Consider the following 22,143-nt stretch of genomic DNA (forward strand, 5'->3'; position numbering starts at 1 on the left):
GTGTTGCATAGTCCCCCATTGATCGAAGTTCTCTCAAACCCCATAAGGCGAACCGAGCAAAGTAACCAAAGAATTCTCCAATCCGTAAGGCTGTGCTGCGTTCGAGTGCTGTCTTTTCTGTCGGGAAATCCGTGCGTTTCCAGCCTCAAAAAAAGGTCCATAGTCACATTTAGCAGATGAGTTCTTGCGTGATCTCCGGTCTGGTCGGAAAGGGGGACTCGCCGAAAGAGAAAGCGTCCCGTCCCGTTTTGAGCTCGCCTTTCGCCGGGCAGAGCAAGGCGAAGGTTCCGATGACGTCGAGTTCCGGGGACGGCTCCGGGCTCTCGGGTTCGGACTCGGACTGGCTGGTCTCGGGCTCGTCCAGAGAGTCGCGATGGGAGGAGGAGGAGGGGGCGGAGTGGAGGTGCGGGCGGGTCAGGGGGCAGAGCCAGGGGTGGGATAGGCACTCCTCAGCAGTGGCACGCACCCTGGATGGGAAGAGACAGGAAAGTTCGGTTAGATTTACGCTGATTAAGGACTTTGCAATTTGATGCGTAGGTTCTTAGGCGCCTGTTATTGAATAATTGAGCTTTGACCAAGAAAATTCCCCTGTGGATCGACAGTTTCCAACTCCACCGCGGCAGCAGATCCTTCAGCCCTCTCAGCATTTCCATCAAGTTTTAGTCCAGATTAACCTCTTAACCCCCACTTGAACCAAGCACATTTTCTCCCGTTCGGCATTATCCAAATCTAAAAACTTCTTGATGAGACGTAAACAGCAACAAAAATGAAACGAAAACACACACAAAAAAGCAAAAAAAAAGCACAAAAAATTTAACAAAACCGGGACAAAAAAGCAACAAAAAATCAATAAAAAAGTGACAACAAAAAAGCAACAAAAAAAGTTTCAAAATACAATGAAAAAATGACACGAGGAGAAATCTTAGATCAGGTTTGTAGGTCTTAGCTTCCAAATCAGGAGTTACCCGGGCCTATAGGCTGTACGCTCCAGTCAAGAAGCTTTTAGATATGGGTAAAGCCGAACTCTCTCTGTTAAGATGTGGGTAAAGAGGTTAATTAATTAATCTCTTGGCTGTGAAAGGTGCATGAAAATGTGCATTTTTTCCAAACTTTTTACATCATAAAGCTGGCGCCACTTGAGGACACTTTAATTGCATGTAGGAGGCTCTTGGTGCTTTGAAAAAGTCACAACAGCTAAACTCGGTTTACTCCAAACAGGCCATTCCTCTGTTGAAAGCTAAGAACCTCCAGAGTTCAGCTACTCAGCTTTCAGTACTGGCTGCACTGGCACTGTTGGGACTTTATCAGGGACAGAACCTGGGACTGAGGAAATGAGAGAGAGTCCTTTTATGTTTATTTTCAAACTGGTTTAAACTATTAGAGGTGGCAACATTGAGAGTGGAGCAAATTCCCCTTTCTGATTGGATAATTGTCCATAGACAGATTAAGGAAATTTACAATGTACAAACACTCCACATACACTCCCTTTAAAGTGTTTTTTCATCAAAGACACATTTTCAAGTCCTTTTCATATCTGTGTAAACCATAAAAGACGATGATTACTAAAATTTCAATATCCAATAGTTGTTGATTAATCGATAAGTTGTTTCAGCCCTAATTCAATCAAACAATTCTTTTTAGTTTTAAACTAGTTTCAGACCCGTTCGTTTGGCAGTGAATTGGAATAATATGAGGCTCTTTTCAAAAAGTGAAGTCCAGATGTCCTTTCTTTTTATTTTTTCTTTCAGTCATAATTAAAATCTCATGAACTACTTTTAATGTAGTTTTCATCTGATTTTAGTCAACAATGAACACTCTGGCTTCTTTGCGGCTTGATCTTCCAAGCGCCAATGTTTATCCATTCAATCAGACACAGACAAATGGCCTTTCCCTCTAAAATAAATGTTGTATTTAAGAATGATTCAGTACATTCAATCCTTTTTCCTGTTTCGTTCTTTTATTTTGACAGCCGTGTTTGGTTTTGAAATGAGCGCCAGTGCCTGTGGTAGATCCTTGTTTTTTAGGCTTCACTTATGTCCCGTAGCTATTGTTGTGCATCTTTGGCCCTGGTCCCGCCCTAGCCCTTCTCCCATTGGCCGAGAGCGCTCAACCACTGACCACCTATATTCTGGTCTCCGTCTATTTGCGACCAAACAAAACAAGGAGGGAAATTCCCATAGAGTTTACTGAAGCTCCTCGCAAACACATTTCCCTTCGCCGTTTTCTATTCACATTGGGGTTGGGAAAGCCACAAATAAAAAGAGCTCTTTCCACACTCTTTCTCGGTCTCACGATGGTTACTAAAACGCTCAGGAATCTCGCGCTTTTCCAGACCACTAATCTCCAGCAATTAAACAATGCTGACTGCAGATTACGGGCTGGAACGGACTTTAAAGAGCTGCTGCCAGAGCTTTTTTTTCTTCTTCTTAATCGACAAATTGTGGCTACAAATTGAAGCGCCTAAATCTAAAATCCCTGCATAGGTTTCCAGATTTTTTGGGGGGATGATTAGAATATTCTCAAGCCAAATATAACAGGTAATGAATGTAAGTACAGTGCAGTGCAGCAGCATAATAAGCAAATTAGTCTTTTTAAAGGGGCTAGACGCAAGTTAGCCATTTTATGCTCACTACTGCCACCTCAGGTCAAACGCGTAACTGCAGCTTCTATATTAAGCTCATGCATGACGGCAATTCTGACCCGAAGTAACACCTTTTTGAGTGACAGTGCAGGATTTTAGAGGCAGTTGTGGTGAATATGTCTGGGCTCATTCTACACATTAGGACATAGTTGGTATAAATACTTAATTATAACATTTTTAAACTCCGTACAGTCCCTTTAAGCTTCTATTATGTAGACACAGCATTCAAACACGACTTTGTGGGCCTCATTGAACCTCTTAACCTCCTCCTGAACCGGGCACATTTTCTCCACTTTGGCTTTACCCAAATGTAAAAGCTTCGAACGGGCCAGAAAAGCAACAATAACACAATGGAAAAGCGACAAAAATGCCACATAAGAGCATCAAAAGAAGTGACAATAATGTGCAAAAAACGGCAATAAAAACTCAACAAAAAGTGACAAAAATGCGATGAAAAGTGAAAAAAAAGCATCGGGCCAGAAACGAAAAAGAGTAATGTTACAGCAACAATGAACAAGACGAAAAAAAACACCCAAAAAAATGACAAAAAGTTACAAAAAAGTTCAGATCAGGCTGTGAGCTCCAGTCGAGTAGCTTCAAGTCAAGAGTCTTAAAAAGGCAAAAATCAGCGCGATACATTGGCTCTATTGTCCTACACTGGCTGACCAAAAAGAAAAGTGGCCACCTGGATGTTGGTCTGGTCTGGGTTCAGCAACACTATGAGCCCAAAGAATGGGATCAGCTGGACCAGGTTATTCCATCAGTGGATTTCTTCTTCCCTGATGGCACGGGCATATTCCAAAATGACAAAATGATTTATCGAGCTCACATTGTGAAAGAGTGGTTCAGGGAGCACGAGACACCATTTTCTCACATGGCTTGGCCGCCACAGAGACCACACTTAACCCCTTTGAGAGTCTTTGGGATATGCTGGAGAAGGCTTTGAACACTGGTCACACTCTCAGGATCTTGGTGAAACATTAATGCAACACTGGATCTTTTGACTTTGCAGAATCTTATTGAAACAATGCCACAGCCAATGAGGGCAGAGGATTAGAGCGTGCAACCTTTTTTGGTAGTGGCTTATTTTTCTGCATCTGTGTAATAAGGAGCTCACAGTTTGGGGTAAAATGTACGTGTATCATGCGTGACTAACTCCTTTACAAGTCCGCATTTGTGTAAAAGGGAAGTTGGTGTTTACTCATTTTACGCACATCCTGTTAGCACACAAACTACTCAGAGGACGTCCTTCCTGCCTCTTACTCATCTTCTCATTCAGCCATATCATGAAACCTCAGTGCTGTTGACGTGTGGCGTGAGCTCACCTGGGGTTTTTGACCAGTAACGTTTTGATGAAGTCCACGGCCAGCGGCGAGATGCCCTCGAACGTCTCTTCTGAGTAGTCCACGCTGATTTGAGAGATGTTGAGGAAGGTTTCCTGCTTGTTGTCGCCCAGGAAGGGAGAGTCGCCCGTCAGCATGAAGTAGATGAGCACCCCAATGCTCCTGTGGCAAGAATAACCATTTAGTGGTGTCAATTTCTTTGTGTTTCCATGCTAACAATTTTACAAAGAACTGTGAATCACATCTTCCTCTGTACATATCGTTGCCTTAGTCATCATTCTACTGGTTACAGCAAGCAGTGAATAAAATTGGTTGCACAATACCCATTAAAATAAACTTTTCGCATACCAAGGCTTCCTGTCATCACAAGAATATGCAACTTTGACTATAGATAAACTGTCAATTTATAAAGTTATAAAAATTCCCAGTCCAGACCCATTAGATACAGATGGCAACGAATCATGCTAGCGCCTTGCAATTCGGGAGGGAAGTCTGTTGTGATTATTTTTTCACTCTTTTAGATGTTTTCTGGTGGACTATGGGCGCACAAATAAAGTCAAGATAAAAAAGGATCATTATGAATGTTATTAGGGGGGATTGTCCACTAGAAGTAATAAACAAAACATAACCACTTGATGATAGCTGTAGCATGAAGCTAACGTTAGGATTATGGTTAGCATTCTCAAGTTATTTATGTATTTATGAGCCACTTTGCTCCTCTCCTTGTCTGTGTCTTTATGTGGTAGAAATTGCCTCCATAATTCAACATTTCTTAAAGTAGTGGAGGAGTTTTACATGAAATAGTTGTTCTGTGGGCATTTGTGGGCGTTCTGTATTTACCCTTGGTTTAGTCCTTGTTTAGTCATGTTGCAGCGCTGGGCTAGACCTAATATAGATCAGGTTTGGATCCAGTTTGGACTTTGTTTAGTCCTGATTTAGCACTGCCTGACAACAGTTACAATAAAGGCCAAAAGTACAAGTGTTTTGTCCAACCATGTGAGAAAGTCAGGAGTAAATTGATTTAATGTGTCTGAATGAACTAATGTAAGGAAGAAATGTAAAGTTAACACAATTTTAGATCCTAAATCACATTTGTGTCCAGAGCAAGACTGAAACTAAAGAAAGTAATAGAAAATAAGAAAATAAGTCCAAATTAATTAGAACTAGTTTGACCAAACGTTAGTCATGCCTTAGTTCAGGTTTTGTTTTTAGCTTGTTTTGCCGCCCACATATGGAGGTGCAGCAATGTCAGCCCCGAGCGTCGCGGTCCTAAAGCAGTGCAACCAGCGGCCATTGGTCTAGACCTGGTTTCATCCTGGCACAATCCTGCTTTGGTCCTGGTATTCGTCAGTCCAACTATCACATCATTGCCCACGTAACGTCATTCCCAGAAGAGAAGCTCGCACTAAATGAGCGCTGCGTGGCATCCACTTACCACATGTCTGTCGCCGTGCTGATCGGCTCATAGTTGAGGATCTCTGGCGCTGCAACGCAAACACATGGCCCCAATCAGACGTTGAAATTCAAAACATTTACCTTATTTTGAAAAGATGCAGGTGTGGGTTTTGGCACTCACCTACATACTCGGGGGTACCCAGGATTTCTCTGACTTCTGTGATGCTGTCCATGCGCCTCGACAGGCCGAAGTCCACGATTCGGATGTCTCCCAAAGGCCTGGCGCTCGTCAGTAAGATGTTTTGAGGCTGTCGAGGAAGCACAGAGGAAAAAAGGTGAGTTGAATAAGAGGTAATGGGAATTAAAAGGGGCAGTAGCCTTTTCTTGCATTTTCAGGGAATTATCAAATAGTATTAAAACAAGGGTCCTAAATCAATCAAGAACAATTCGATGCAAGTTGGCCATTTTATACTCACTACTGCCACCTCAGGTCATACGTGTAAGTGCACCTTCTATATTGAGCTCGTGCATGATGGCAATTCGGACCCGAATGAACACCTTTTTGAGTAACATTGCAGGATTTTAGAGGCATTTTTGATGAATAGGAATTGCTGGAACATGTAGGGGGATGAAAATACTTAATTTTAACAGTTTTAAACTCTGTATAGTGTCTTTAAGGATGCATCAATATCAATACTGTGTCAGATAACACAGAACAAAATACTGGATTGGGCACCAGTTGTGACTAAAAAGCATTACTTTCAACTTAACCTGTTAACCCCCGCCTTAACCAAGCGTGTTTTCTCCAGTTCAGCATTACAACAATCTAAAGGTTTACAGCCTATAGGCCAGTGTAATGCCTCATTTGAAAGCTAAGACCTACAAAACTCATCTGTTTTCCTGTGTTGTTTCTTTCAAGTGCTTTTTGTTGCTGTTTCATCACTTTTCTGTCACGTTTTTTTTATCCTTTTTCTTCTTGCTCTTTTATAGCTTTTTATGGCGTTGTCAACACACATTATTGTCACTTTTTCCATCACTTTTCTGTCACTCTTTGGTGGCATTTTTGTTGCATTTTTGTCCCTTTTGTATTGATCTTTTTTGTTACTTTTTGGTCAAGTTTTTGTCACTCTTGTTGCATTTTCATCCTTGATTTTTGTTACTATTTTGATGCTTTCTTTCAAGAAGCTTTTAGATTTGGGTAAACCAGGTGTTAACAGGTTAAATACCAGTAAAACTGGGCATGTCATACCTCACTTGAAAGCTCTTAACCTGTAGAAATCTACCACTGAAATAGTTTATCTTAGACAAACAAAAGAAAATAGTAAAAAGTCCAAATGAAGTTGCTAACCCCAAACATTTAAGTCGCATAATTTCTAAGTCTTGCACAATGACCACTATTAGTTTAGCTTTACTTCTTATTGTTGCAGAAGTGAAAGAATGAAGTACATACAAGTGCTTTGACCATGTGACCTTGACTTCTCTCAAGTCCGCATGAATGAAGTGTTGCATTTAACAGGCTGCCTTATGCCAGCAGCGTGAGCCTGGATCACCCACAAAGCCTGATCAGATAAGTGGCCAAGAAACGTAGGCTCCCGTACCCACTGCCAGCTGCCTAAGTGGCTCATGGTTAGCGCAAGTGCGTAAGACTGTGTTTAATTCTGGTTTTCGAGGAGCAGAGCCAAATCCATGAGGAAAGATAAACAAGACAAGTCTAACGGTTCGGAGCCCTGGGTCACTACGCTCTTTCTGACCACGAGAGACGCATATAATTTACTGAATGAAAACACGAGTACGAGGTCTGAGAGGGAGGGGGGGGATTCTTCGTAATTTACACATGCTAATAGGCTTTTATTACCCATGTGAGAAGTGATTCAAAATCTGTGACTTGGAACCTCATGACCTGATGGATATCAATGTGAGAAAGTACAAATGTGCGTGACCAGATTTCCTGAGTGTTATGTCGGAGTAAAAGATACACACGAGAGAGACGTTAAAACTATTTCTTTAAGTGTCTGAACTATATGTATGAGAGGTTATTTGCCAGTAAAGTGATAATAATGGAGTAAAAAACATAGTTTGTCGTAAATTTACGAAATTTGGCAGAAAATTCCCTTTGGTCGTTCCAATCAAAAAAGTCAATGAAACCCTTGCCATATGTTTCATGGTGTTACCGTAGCGATGACCAAAGCTCCCCACAATTTTACCAAATGACAAAGGCACATGGAAATTGTTTTTCTCATTACTTGTACCATAATGTTTCCAAAGATATATAGTTTTCATACTCTTCACGAATTACAGTGGAAATCTAAACATAGTAAACATAGCTTTTACTTGTGTTTATCAATGAAAACTATTAGGGGACAGGAAACCCTTTGATGCATTTCAGGAAAGTTGAATTTGGCTACGCACACACCTGATAAAACGTATTTTCCCTTTATTTGTTCGTCATCAAGTCCGTTTATAGGCGTCTTAATAAGTTTGACGTTGCAACCGCTTACCGCAATGACTCAAACTAAAGCCACAGGTGTTTGACTCGACATAAACCAGCGAAGATGTTGTTTGATAGGTTTGTATTGCATGCACAACAGAGCCTCTTATGACTTGTGCATAATGCGTCCTTTTCTTAAGAGGGGGTTACCAGGCCATATATAGCTGAATGTATTGCAGAGCACTTGTTACTTGTTCAATCGTATTACCAGTGCAAGGAGAAACCAGACACTTCATAATTAAGATGATTAAGTGGAAAAATCCCCCATTAGCTCATGGCCTATTAAAGACAGCATAATAGTCTACTGCTTTTCTTTATGTCGACAAGTCTCCGCTGGGAGTGAAGCCATGACATGGTTCGATGTAGTGGTTGCATAACTGTGAAAATAGCGTTCCCCGGTCAGAGTCTCCAGAGAGCAGACCTATTGTGCTGGATTGTAATTGAGAGCACTTACTCTGAAAGGTGGAGATCCTGGGCTAATAATAACCATGTGGCCAATGGGAGTTATGTAAAAATGATTTGAACAATAGGTAATAAATAGTTAGAATACGGTCTTGTTTCTGAATGTACTCTTTTATTTTACCCATGAGGAAGTTTGTCCACTGCATTTGACCAATTCAGAGGCCAAGGTAGTGGTCAGGAGCATCGCCTGAGGACCCATGTATTGGTCTTGAGCCAGGATCTTAGTCAGCATTAGCCGAGCCGGAGCATTAAATGACATGTTTTGGGTTTGATAGGGGAAACCAGAGTGCCAAGAGGGAAGACACCTACACAGGAGAGCTTACGCCTGTGGCTTTTGGCTTTTAGTAAGACATAGTTCTTTTTAGAGAAGTAGGTTAATGTCTGAAATCTGAATACAGGATATCGTGCGGAAACATCGGAGTTTAAACTATAGTAAAACACAGCTGCCTCGGGGCAAACTGTAGGAGGTGTAGCTTTTCTTTCTTGTGGCCATACCGCCTCGTGAATGTGTGATCTTGTCAGAGTTCGGAAGCTGTGCAGGATTGGGCCTGGTTAATACTTGGATGGGAGACTCTGTGGGAGACTGTTCGCTCGGGTGAGTGGTGTGTGAGTGAGCGGTTGGTGGTGCATCGAATGTAGATGTGTGCAGCTGCACAGCCGGGAGGGCCACAGACAGCGGTCAATACTGTCAAACGTTCAGCTGGGTTCAGCTGAGGTTTTAACTGTGTAACTACAGCTTTATTTACGGTGGGAACATTAATGTAGCTCCGTCTTTCAATGGAAATGAAATAGTTAAACGTGCAGTAAAAAGTATGATTTCTAACGATGTGTGACAACTGGGAAAGAAGCCTGAGGGTCGCATTTGCTCTACCCCTTTGACAAGTAATGTGGGTGACTTTGGTCAAGTGAAATGCGCAATACAAAAAAACTTACCTTTCCTTTTTATACCACACGTTGTCATAAGCACGACAAGTAGATGGTAAATGTCTAATACCCCATAGTTAAATAAATACAGTACAATAATAAATGTTAGCACTGGTATATACACACTACAATACACACTAATGGAATCAAAAAGAAGAAGCTAACAGGCTAACGGGCAAAGCTAACTGCTAGCATCACTTAAACAGTATTTACAACCAAGTTTGAGTGAAAAAAATGATCTCCATTGTGTAATTGGATGTACAATACCCCTCTCTCCCTTTGTCTTTTCTGTCAGTGTAGTATTTACTCTCACAGACAATTGATAAGTAAAAAAAACGCAACATACTACGACACCTGCAGTTGCGTTTATGGCCTCTAGGGGCATGAGCTACTTAGTTCTGCTTTACCTTTGTTGGATTTTTTTAGAATATATCTCATGTCTGTTTACCGACTCACCTTCAGATCGAGATGCACAACGTTGTTTCTGTGAAGGAAAGCCACGCCGTTCAGGATCTGCTTCACGAGCCGAATCACGTCTTCCTCTGTGAACGCCTCGTCGCTATCGCCAACGCACTGATTGAAGATTTCCCCACCGGCGGCGCTGCACACAAAGACAAAAGAAAGGCACATTTAGGACATAGGGCCAGGGTGGCAGAAAGACATGGGAAAGCCGCCGCAGACAGTTTGGCTTGGCCCGTATTTGATTATCCTATGAAACAAACCATAATAAAACAAGTCACTGAATGCACAAATACGCCCTTCCTCTCGTGTAGCACATTCCGATCTTTTAAGCAACACATTTGAATAAAAGCATTAGGCTACTGCTTTATCATTATGCAACTTGTCACTTCCTGAGATGAAGGAAAGCGTGACATAACCTTTTGAATACACACATTTCTATTATGTTGATAAATTTATGGCATAATGGATCTAATGTTGTGACTTTTTACACATTTGAAGCAGCTTTCAAATGCTGAACCTAGACCTGGCAAATTGCTGGTACTTTTTTTGGCAAGTCCGTGTATATAATTATGGCCATTTCATACGTCTACCAGACTAGAGTAATACTATCTTGACGCGAAAAAGGATACCTTTTTTGGCTAAACTTTTCCACCTCTGAGTCCCACATTCCACTTCATGCACAAGCACAATTTATTACCATCAAAGTATTCCTGCATTTTTCAAATTATGCAACGTCTCGCCGCCTTTGAAAGAAGGGCAAAGTCTGTCCACACTGGTATCCACGATTCACGTAAGAGTTTATTAGGGCAGATAAAAAAAAAGGTCCTGCTCTCATTTACGGCAAGTTAACCTACTTAACCTTTTCCCACCATCAATCTCTGTCTGTGCACTTCCTCTGACAAGAAAGGGAAGCTAGTATAGCAAGTGACAAGCAAGTTTAGATGTGCTGCGTGTGGTGCAGCAATAGACAAGCTGATGCTTTCTTTTGCTGGTGGGTGGAAAGGTTTAAATGCATTTTTATTGTTTTGCATTACATCCTTTTTTAAGCTAAATACATAACCATTAATTAAACGCTTTTCAGTTGCTATGTTTTTTCTTTTATGTCATTTGACCTTTATTTAACCGGGTAAAAACTTTAAAAAGAGTGACCTGGCCAAGAGGCAGAAGCATAAAACAGGTCACATTATCAAACAAAATACATCTTAAGTGAAACATCTGCAACCACCACGGCTTTGAGTGTTCACATAAATATATATAATTTACTTACTTTCAATTTGCAGTGCTTACAATATATTACTACAATATATTACTACTCTATGGTCACATGAAGAAACCTTAAAGTGCATATGACACATTAGACATAGTTAAAGCAGTACTCAGTAACTTGCGCCCCTAGAGGCCATAAGCGCTATTGCAGGTGTCGTAGCATGTTACGGTTTTATACTCATTAATTGTCTGTCAGAGTAAATACTACGCTGACAGAAAAGACAAAGGGAGAGAGGGATATTGTACATCCAATTACACAATGGGGATATTTTTTTCACTCAAACTTGTCTGTAAATACTGTTTAAGTGGCGCTAGCCCACAGTTAGCGTTACCCGTTAGCCTGTTAGCTTCTGCTTCGTGATTCCATTAGTGTCTATTGGTGACTCCGACCCAGTGGCAGTGAAGAAACTGTGGTTTTCTGGCAAGAGACACCAGGGGGAGATGAACCCCCAATCATCCCATTAACAAGTAAACAAGTTACTTAGTACTGCTTTAACAATTATATTTTAGATTTTGCAAAAGATTGTACCCAGCTTTTTTAAATTTTGCCATCTTTGTGATGTTTATAGTTTCACTTCCTGGCCACTGACAGGAAGTGACATAGAAGAAGGTAAACAACTTAAACTGTTGCCGTGCTATCTATGTCACTTCCTGTCAGCAGTGTAAAAATTCAAATTACTTTTCTTCCCAACATTTCTTTGCTGAAATAAAGTGATGTTATCCTTCTAAATAAGTTATATTTTCAAAAGCATTAAAACCTGTCATATGCACTGTAAGCCAACTAAAGCAGGACACGTGGACACAATCTAATCTAAAAAATGTTTAATCTAAGATCTAAGGAACCATTAAAGACTAGTAATAATCCAATAATGTTCTCCCCCTGACCTGGCTTGACTTAGCTTAGAACAGTACAGTACAACAGTAATCTATGTAGAAAATGTTCTCTTCTCTTAAAGCCATTGTGATATTTTCCCTGTCATCAAACACTTTACCTGGTTTCGCATGATGATCATCTTGACTGGTTATATATTTGTTACTAACACTGCCCTGTATCCAATTTGCTCGCCTTAGCTTCGGTCCCGCTCTTACAGATCGCATTCTTGCATTTGACCTGGAGCCTTATAATGAACCTGCTCTTGTGTAACAGGAGAAAGTAGGAGACGCGCTGTATTTCTCCCATCTCCGAGATCAATGCCTGAAGCTGACAGCGCCCACCCCCCGAAAAGAACTAGAACCATGTGCTGGGGATTTAGATAGGACATGTTTTTGAGCAGAGGAAACTTTTTGACCTGGCCATAGGCGCTTCAGTTACATAACCGTCCCCAGTAAAAAAAAAAAGTACTCATGCTCATCTTCATCTGTTAAAATATTGCTGTTTTTCTGGGAGGATATCCGGCCAGTTGTCTTTGTAATCCCTGTTTGTGTACTCTCGCCTAAAGCCTAAAGCCTGACCTGCCTCCCATCTTGAAAACCTTGGAAAGTTAAAACAATGTAGTGGATTAGCCCTGGTTTCTTCTCATTTCGAGCAGCCTTAGATATCGTGACACAGTTTACAGCAAAATATCACTAATACTCAAATTTCTACCATCAAATATATACAGTAGCCGCGGTAATTTATGTAGAAATGTTCTCCTCTCAAAGCAGACATGATCCGTTCGCTCTCGGCGCCGAATACTTGACCTGCCTCCCACCTCGCAAGTCCTCGCAAAACATTTTATCCTCCTCGAAATGGAAGACATATGGAAAAGCTTTTGACGGGCACTTTTCATTTTAACACCGGCATAAGGGAGTCAGACCTACAGGGCCTGTCAAACTGTCACCATAAGCGTGTAATGTTCCCCTAAGATCTCATACGTAAGGCGAGATATGTGAAAAATGCTTCGGGTTTCCCTTAAGCGCGACTGGAAAGGGCCGTCTTGATAAAAAGGACATATTGTTTGGATTTAAAACTTGGATGCAATTACGGACCGGCACTCTGAGATTTATCTGATACTTTTCCCCCAATCTAAACAACGTCTGTTACGATTACTGCTAAGACACGACTTGATATATTGCAAATCTGCAGGATTTTTCCTTCAGTCAAATCATAAGTGTCCGGTGATTCTCTGCGCTTTCTGTCTCACCAGATGCCCTCCCTGAAGTTCACATGGACTGATCCAAAAAGTGAATCGACTTATGTGGGGCACAAGAGAAGATGATTGAAATCAACTCTTATTTTACAAAGCTTAAAGACGATGTGGTGGAATACCCGTGTGCCACTTTAAACAGTCCTTAAAGCAGCATTAAAGGGGCTAGATGCAAGTTGGCCATTTTATGCTCACTACTGCCACCTCAGGTCGTGCGTGTAACTGCAGCTTCTATATTAAGCTCCTGCATGACGGCAGTTCGGACCCGAAGTAACAACTTTTTAAGTGACAGTGGTGAACAGGTCTGGGCTCATTCTACACATTAGGACATGGCTGGAACATGTAGGGGGAGGAAAATACATCATTTGAACATTTTTTAAAGTCTGTAAAGTCCCTTTAAGGCTTAAGTGGACTTAAGCCTTAAATTCTGTCTTCTGCATTTGATCCATCCTTCAAAGCCAATGGGGCAAACTGTCAGTGGATGACCTATTTCCAAATCTTGAGCAATACATTCAAGGATTAGTACTTTGCTATAGGATTAGCCAATTGTACATGAAGTGATAATTACACTGCCTGACCCAAAAAAAAGTTGCCACAAAAAAGGTCACACGCTCTGATATTTGGATGTTCTGGGTTAAATTAATTTCCCACCAAGATCTTGTACTAATGATGGGAGAGTGTGACCACTTTACAAAGGGTTCTCCAGCACTTCCCAAAGATTCTCAACGGGGTTAAGATCTGGACTCTGCAGTGGCCAATCCATGTGTGAAAATTATGTCTCATGCTCCCTGAACCACAAAGTGAGCCTGATGAATCCTGCCATCAGGGAATAGGAAATCCATGATGGAACAACCTGGTCATTCAGGATGTTCAGATGATCTCATTCTTTGGGCTCATAGTGTTGCTGAACCAAGACCTGAGAAACAACCCCGGATCATAACAGTCAGTTAAAATAGTGATTTTTGGGGGGGTCAGGCAGTGTATGTTCAGTAATTTCCTTGATGTGTGAAGATTTCTACTTCAACATAGTTGGTGGCAAGGAAGTATTACTTGTAAATTAAGATTATGATAAAAGGGGCTCATCCAGGATATGCGTCATTGATGGGCCTAATCTGGTTTGTCTATGACCTATTTGGCATCATCTTTACAGTAAACCTCTGCCTGTTACATAGAATGAGAATGTGGTTGCGTGTGGCTTTATGTGCATTTTCTCAAGAAGTCAACACTACAGGTGATTCGAAAACATCTCACTCTCTGACACTATCAAGGAAGTGGTTCGTGTGACGGTACGTGTGCTACTTTCGGGAGACTTTTTTTTTTTAAACCCACAGGAAATGGAAAATAGCTCGTCTCTGCGCTGAGGTCAGACGCTTTGGCAGGTTAAGAGCTGTGTGTGAATTCAGGACGAATTTAGCAGAAACTTGCAAAAGTACTTGCCTTTAAAGCACATTTCAACACATTCAGTTTAAACAAAACAACTGAAGCAATTGGTTGTTTGTTTTGTAATCTAACGGAGTCAAAACACGACTTTAAAAATGCTGAATCAGATTAAAAAAAAGCCAGAATGGAACAAAATGAGTCAAATTATGACAAAAACTGAACTTTTTTTTAACACGACCGTAGTCATTTCTTCTTGCGATACGGCTTGAGCATTGCAGTAACGATAAATCAATATATTGTGCAAGTCTGACGTGTAAAACTATGGCTGTGCATGCACTGGATACATGACTCCTTTGGTTGTTTGTAGAAGTTGCTCGCCCAGGGGCTGATTATGACCACCAGCAATGTTTTCTCAACAATTCTGCGGAGGTGAGCAGCGGTGCCATTTCCCTTTTCACACTTTAGCTAGAGGTCGAACCGACCCCCTCTGCACTAAGGGCCATTGTCCTAACAAAGCATTCCTCGTCTGGCATGGGGCGAGCAGTAAAAAGTCAGCCCAGGACAGCGGCTTCCTGCTCGGATAGTGAGCTAGGGTCAGAAAAATGCGGACTGGTGGCTATAAATTGGCCCGGCGTTGTCCATCCCTGTAATGAGGTGAAGGGGGCAGTTAGCATACAAGCTCCTGTCCTCCCTTTGCTAATTAGAGGCTGTCATTAGAGACGTCTGGGTGCTAAATGGATATCCACTTTAGACACTGGACACCGACAACGCCAGAGCCGAGCCAGACGGATGGGATAACACCGTTGGGTCATTGAACAGCAACGGGAGATGAATGATACCCAAACTAGGGATCTACAAGAAGAAGAAGCTCGTTTACAATGGAAAATCAAAGACTATTTACCTAAATTATTAAGAATATAGATAAAACCACCAACTTTCCCATTATAAGATGACCTGCTTAACCCTCTGAGCCACCCTCACCGACACATGAGCAAGTTCTGAATTAACTTTCTGAATTTTGTGCAAAATTGCTCTGTTGAGGCTGCACGGTAAAAAGAGGGGATTGCCACCTGGTGATATCAAGCATCAGAGGTGAGCTTTTTGAGCTTTCTGATCCAAAACAAATGTTGATGCAAACGAATTCTGCTTCTACATTGCTGTGAGCTGTTAAGCCCAAAGCCTTCACACATCGAGCGCGGTGCGGTTCACATTGTTGGTATTTAAAGGGACGGTTACAGCAAAGGCCTTAGCATAACAAGAAACGTGGCAGCCAGAAAACCACACACAAGTTTCCCCCTGCAGCAGCAGTGCAGAGCTATGCGTTTCTCACAAGGTTGCTGTGAAAAAAATACGCATCTGTGGCTTTATTTTAAACAGCAGGGAAGGTAGCAGAGTGAGTCTAGAACAATAACGTTTGTCCGAGTTTGCAAAAATAGCACCATGTGAACTGATAATGTGTCTATATGTGAATTAAACCTCTTTGCACTTCTTGATGTCTGTTTACTTTGAGATATGGGAGAAAAAAGATAAAAGACAACTTTATGGTCATGCAAATTGTTCAAATTTACATTTTGGCACGATCATATTACACACACAATTTGGGATAGTTTTTTGTTGGCGATCAGATTTGTTCGCATGAAAGGATAGCAGAAGATTTGATTTAGAAGTTTGGTTTGAGGCAGCAATTTCAGCTGACTTACCACTCCGTAACTGATCATTATTTTCCACATGTGACTATGCAAGAAGACATAGCAAAACGCTGTCTCGTTTGCCTATTCAATTGAAACATATAGAAATAACCTTGGCTCTTAAACTCTGTCAAATTGTGTTTAAAGTTTCGACTTACCACTCCAGAACGAGGATGATATCATGGCTCGTCTCGTAGACTTCGTGCAGGGCCACCACGTAGGGATTCGATTTCGCCGATTCGAGCACAGCGATTTCATTCAGGACGTCTTTCCGGCAGTCCTCGCCCTTTCGCCTGAGCCGCAGGAACTTGGCGGCGTATTGCTTCCCCGTCGACTTCTCGACGCACTTTTTCACCACTGCGAACTTTCCCCTAAAAAGACAAAGAAAGTAGGGCAAGCGATGAGACAAGATAATGATGACCACATTATCGAGAGCCGTTGGTCGGATTCTGAACAGCGGCCAAGTCCAGGCAAAAATGGGTCGACCAAACGGAAAAAATTACGGGCTGCAAATGGGGCATTATGTGGATTTCGAATGCAGGATTTTTTGGAAAAGGTTGCAACTCAATAACATATTTGAAGGGAACTGAGTAAGCAGCGTCTATGAGTGCAATTTAACCAACAATTTATCAGCAAATCTGAAAATCAGTAGTCTTGGAAGCTCAGGACTGACTAAAACTGAACTTGTGCATAATTTAACCTACTATGTGCTTGCAAAATTGTGGCCTTTCCGTATTTTATATTCATTTTGTGGGTTCAGGTGCTTGGGAGGCTCTTGAGGTCAGTGATCTGAAGTAACTGCTGAAGTCATTGTGAAAAGCATGACCGTTGAAGTACTACTTGGAGATAAAGCAATACAATGAAGAACAGTGTTACTGATACGAGGTGCTGAAGAAGCTCTATTGACTTTGGTGGAGATTTCCTCAGCACTAGAGGCGTATGACAGTCGGCAGATAAGGGTGACAGTTTGGACGAGCAGGGGCGAGATAAGCTTTAAGTCGTTCTGTGGGTAAATCTATGTGACCTCTCACCTCCATAACAATGAACAGAGTGTTATGTCGGCCGCAAAGTTCAATTGGTTTGCACTGATATCTTTGAGGAAGTTGGACAGAGCTTGGAGTTGATAAAACCGGGATGATGTTGCACAGTTTTTAGAAAAGAGGTCAATATTGCTCAGTCACTGCTCAATAGGTTCAGTGCTAAAGCTTGTTGGAAAAGGAAGGTCATTAAATTAAGGTACAACCCAAGCGGTGCATGCAGATGTTTACAAAGCCTAATATGAAAGGCGGACATTTTTACGAGCACATTATGCTCCTCTGACGGATCGACATAAAGGCGTTGGGGTCAGCGTTGGGCGTTTCTCCGGGATGTCGGCTGCTTTTGCTGGAATTACACCCAAATGTCCCGCTGTCAGGCTGATAAAAAAAGGCCGTGCCACTTCCCCTTTTCTTCACAGCTGACAGCCACTACTCCAACTCCCAGACCCGGGGACCTTTAAATGACACGGCGGTACAAAAGGTGACCAGTGGCCCAACACGTCAAGCCCCTGTGTGTTGTTAAAGGGACCACCCACATCATCACACAGGCAGGGGGTCAGCGGCGGTGCCACGACAGTCTGTTCAATGGCACCAGCAAAAAAAAGAAAGAAAGAAAGAGCAACTCGTAACATTGACATTTGCTGTCAAGAAACAGGTTCTCTTCAATTTACAAAAACAACATGGCTGGATCGCACTGCTGACCTTTGGATTGGCGTGTAAAACTGACCACTGCCTCCCCTTTAAACCCCCACGTTGCTAGCCATTCTGCTGTAGATATTAATCAGAATATGAATGGAAATAACTTATCATTGTGTGCAGGAAGCCACAATATATCGCAACATCATTGAGGTCTTTTATCTGACTGAAATTTTCCCATTTTCTTGCAAAGATCACTCAAAAATGTCTCCCTACAGACATGATTTCCCCCTTTTTAGATTGATTTAAGCCTCGTTTCGGTTCTAAAGTTGTTGTTCTTTTGCCTTGGTTGACACAATTTGATGAGAATACAAAAGGCTTACGATCGCAGTATCCATCGGTATGCAATCGGATGAAGGAATTTTGTCTCAGTCAAAGCTTGCAGCCCTATTGTGCGTAGTCATGCCCCATCTCCAAACTTTGCGCCGCTCTGACGTCAACTCAAATTCCTGCAGAACTTGGACCCGACTGTTAATAGGAATTGGTCTGAGACAAAGCGAAAAGATGACATTTACGTGACCAGAATCTGAATGAGCCCGTACACGTCAGCGAGGTCCCATACCCTCAGCGTGGCGCCTGCATTTTTCCCACACTGCTTTCGTCTGACAAACGATGTGCCCAAAAAGCAGCGGCTCCTCTGGCCCGAATCCGGTTCTGTTCGGTCCAGTACCCCTAGCAGTCAATGAAGCCCGGACTTTCTTCATTTTAATCGGACTCCTCTCCTCTACCCCATTTTGGCAGCGGGACGGCTCCGATGGCTGCGCCTTTGTCCCAAAATGAAAAGGCAAAGACGCCATCAGGGGTCCTTTCTTGTTTAATTAGCCAAGTTCAGGGCAGTTTCTGCAGTGGGCTGGGAACTACACAAGAGCTGAATGTAGCAGAGGACTGGCCGGGGGAAGGAGCAACAGGAGGTCTCTTTTTAACAAATGACAGGGGGGTAAAGGTCAGTAAACGCAGCCATCTTGCTGCCGCTTCACACTTTGACAGGTTACGTAGGAGAAGGCAGATGCTCCCCTGCCTCCCGGTTGAAGCCATGGCGTCAGCTGAGTGAGTGCGAGGGCGAGTGTCAATGGGGAGCTTTGTCACAGAGAAGTCATCTGTTCATGGTGTGTTCAAAGGATCTGATAAAATAGATGCTCAATTTGTCAATGGGGATTAGCGATGGGCAGATCAATACAATGCTGACATATTGATCCATGCACTCAGGACTCATTTGGGTATGAAAACATGGAAAAAGAATCAATACTAATTTACATCAGTATGGATGCTCAGTAGCACTAGAATTTCTCAAGATGATAAGATAAGATGATACTTTATTGATCTCACAGATGGAGAAATTGCATTCGATGAGAGTATCGATCAGTTATGCCCAAAGTGCTGCCCAAGTTTGTTGAATTGGCACACAGAGATGGTACTTTTTATTGCAAATTCAATAATCCTATACAATTATGACCTCAGAAGCCAACAATTCAATGTAAGACAGAGCTGGCATTCAGGTTCCAAGGCTAAAAGGTGTGGGACAAGGTTTGAACTTCTCTTAAATGCAAAGTTGCAAATGTTTCACAGCATTGACCACCGATTTGTGTCCGTCTATGCTTCAATATGCAGAGCTCGATGAAAACATTTCAGGTTTGACAGTATGACTCTTGCCAATCACTGAGCCGAAAACAAATTTCTCTGACAACTTTATTGCAGTCGATTTGCAAGTCATTTTATTAGATCAACATTCCTTTTCAACACTTGACAATTATGTGTAGGCTGCATGAAAGTGGCTCTAAAGGTGATTGAAGTGTCTTACTCAAGAACACAAAGGCAATACACTGAGCTCACTTCAGCTCAGAGTGAAAAAGACACTTCCTGACCATTTCTGTTATTCAAAAACCTGTCAAAATATTGTCTTCCGTGATCATTTCATCGATATTCGAGCATCTCTTGTCTGTCTTGCAGTCTGTGTTTTGTCTCCCTCCACAGGACAGCGCCCTGCTCAAGTCTCAAGTTCATCCAGGCATGAACCCTTTTGTTTCACACAAGAATCACAGACTGACTTCCCCTTTCAGCAATATGTTGACCAGCAACTGCAAGAAGGCATGACGAGTGAAGTGCTATGACAACAGGACTTTATCTGCTAAACAGGAGACGTACTGACCTGTCGGTACTGTTACGTAATGCACACAGCGTGAAATACAGGGAATCCCTTTTGAAGAATGAACAGTGTCAGACAGCCCATAAGACAACAGCTCATACATGGGTAAATAACTGAAAAAATAAATGAAAAAAAAAGGACATTGGCGTAACATTTCCAATGGCGTTTAAAACATTACTCTAGTAGTGGGGTCGGACCTCAAACAATAACAAACTCAGGACATACAGGAGCCTCCAGTGATGAGAAATTAGGACTTCTGCCATAGCATTTAACAATTCAAAACAAAGTATTCGATCTTTGGTACGGTCAAAAGTCCCGCAAATGCCATCGGTTCACATGGAGAAGTGAATGAAAGTGAATGAAACCCACAAACGGACACTGAAACCGGACGGATCCAGGTAATTGAGGACATAACCAGAGATAAACAGGTCTACGACACACCATTAATGCAGAATTAATATAAAATGCAACTGAATTCAAAGCCGAAACATTCACCGGTGGATCTCGAACTTTCCCCAAGAAGTAGATCAGAACTAAACTGCCTCTAAAAAGGGACAAAAATAGATACATGCATGGAAGTATCTCTAGGCAGATGTACAGTATGGGATGCTCGTAAAACAATGCCCTATATTCCACAGTAGGAATGCCTTAATATGGTCACCCTCCCTCCCAATTCGCCGGACATGTAAGCGGCTGACCTCCTGGTATGCAGCATCGATGTACATTCTTGCACCTAATACGATTACAGTAAGTGAGCCCTGATCTCGGGACGGCGTTGAAGGGGGGGGGACTCATGGGAAGACCGAGACCAAACAGATGCCCAGACAGTGATGGCATGCAGCTGTGAGGGATGGGACACATGCTCCCATAGGGTGTTTGGCTGCTGTCCAGGCTGGGATGCCCCGTTTGAGGATGGCAGCTAAACATAGGGTAGTGAACAAATAGGGGATGGATGTTGCTGTGAAGTTTAAGTGAGGAACAGATTGAAATAGAGATGAAACACGGACTAAATCAAGCAAAACATGGCAGGATTAAGTAAGATTACGCATTATTACCATGCAAACAGCCACATCTTGAGCACCACTGGTACACAACAAGATTAACAGCATTCATATTGGGCTAATACCCTTTCACACAAACGTGACTGGCTGGGATCCATCCACACAGACGTGACTATTGGGCATTAACTAAACAATCCGTGCCTGGCTGCCACTCTGCTGCTGTTTGTTATTTCCCCCACATTTCCCCCAACCCTCGCAAAATCCACAAAGTCTCCAAAGTATGCAGGCTTTTTGCTACTGATTGGGCACGCTTTCTGGCAACACGTGCACAACAAGGCAAATTATCGGGATTATGGATTTATCGAGCTGTAACCATTGAGTGAAATGTCAAAAGCGCAGAGGAGGAGGAGGAGAGAGAGAGGGGGGATTTCGTTTGTCAACATGCTATTTCTTCTTCTTCTTACCTTCCCAGTTCTTTGCCAACGAGCTCGTAGTTCGCCGTGAACGGATCGGTCCTTATCCGCGTGTGGATTTTGGTTAACATCCCGCTGTTTTTGCTGTTCATGTTTGCGAAGTCAAGCATGGAAGAAGTTGCCGCTGCAGATGTCTCTCAATGAAAAAATACACATGAAAGTCCTTGTTTACGAGGAAAGTGATTAAAAAAACGCTGCTCCTGTCAAGTCGAAACGCGCATAGTAGCGTGTAAACGAGCTGTCATGAGCGCTGTACGTCCCCACAGATGAAGAGGAGGATGGAGGAGAGAGGTTTGGCACGATAGCGCTGCTGCTGCTGCAGTCGGAGCGGTCTGAACGCTGCTGCAGACGGTGCACGTTGGCCACAGTCGACTCGAGCCGAAAACACGCCCACAGTGTTGTCATGGAGATGGCCAGAGCCAATCCGATCACAGCGGGGAGGCGGGGCCTGGGGGGAAAGGTGTGCTGCGCTGTGTGAGATGCTAGGAATTAGACAGGTAAAGAATATACTTGCATATTATTGGCGTCACTGTTTGGGGAATTGAAAATGAATAATGCATTACGGGAAGTAGGTTTATTGTGTTTCAAAAGGGACAATTAGCAACAAGGAAACAAGGT

The 22,143-nt window shown here is 42.5% G+C and overlaps 1 protein-coding gene across 1 annotated transcript; it reads right to left on the reverse strand.

The window, feature by feature from the left end:
- Window positions 1-21,836, reverse strand: stk17al (serine/threonine kinase 17a like). The gene is given in 9 exon segments (XM_079564539.1): window positions 1-367; window positions 370-402; window positions 404-467; window positions 3,967-4,146; window positions 5,420-5,468; window positions 5,561-5,687; window positions 9,710-9,854; window positions 16,334-16,546; window positions 21,517-21,836. Coding segments are annotated over 9 exon segments (1,128 nt in total). The 5' UTR covers window positions 21,636-21,836; the 3' UTR covers window positions 1-169.
- Between the last annotated feature and the right edge of the window lie 307 nt (window positions 21,837-22,143).

Source organism: Gobius niger (assembly GCF_951799975.1).
Source record: "Gobius niger genome assembly, chromosome: 10".
NCBI classification, from domain to species: Eukaryota; Metazoa; Chordata; class Actinopteri; order Gobiiformes; family Gobiidae; genus Gobius; species Gobius niger.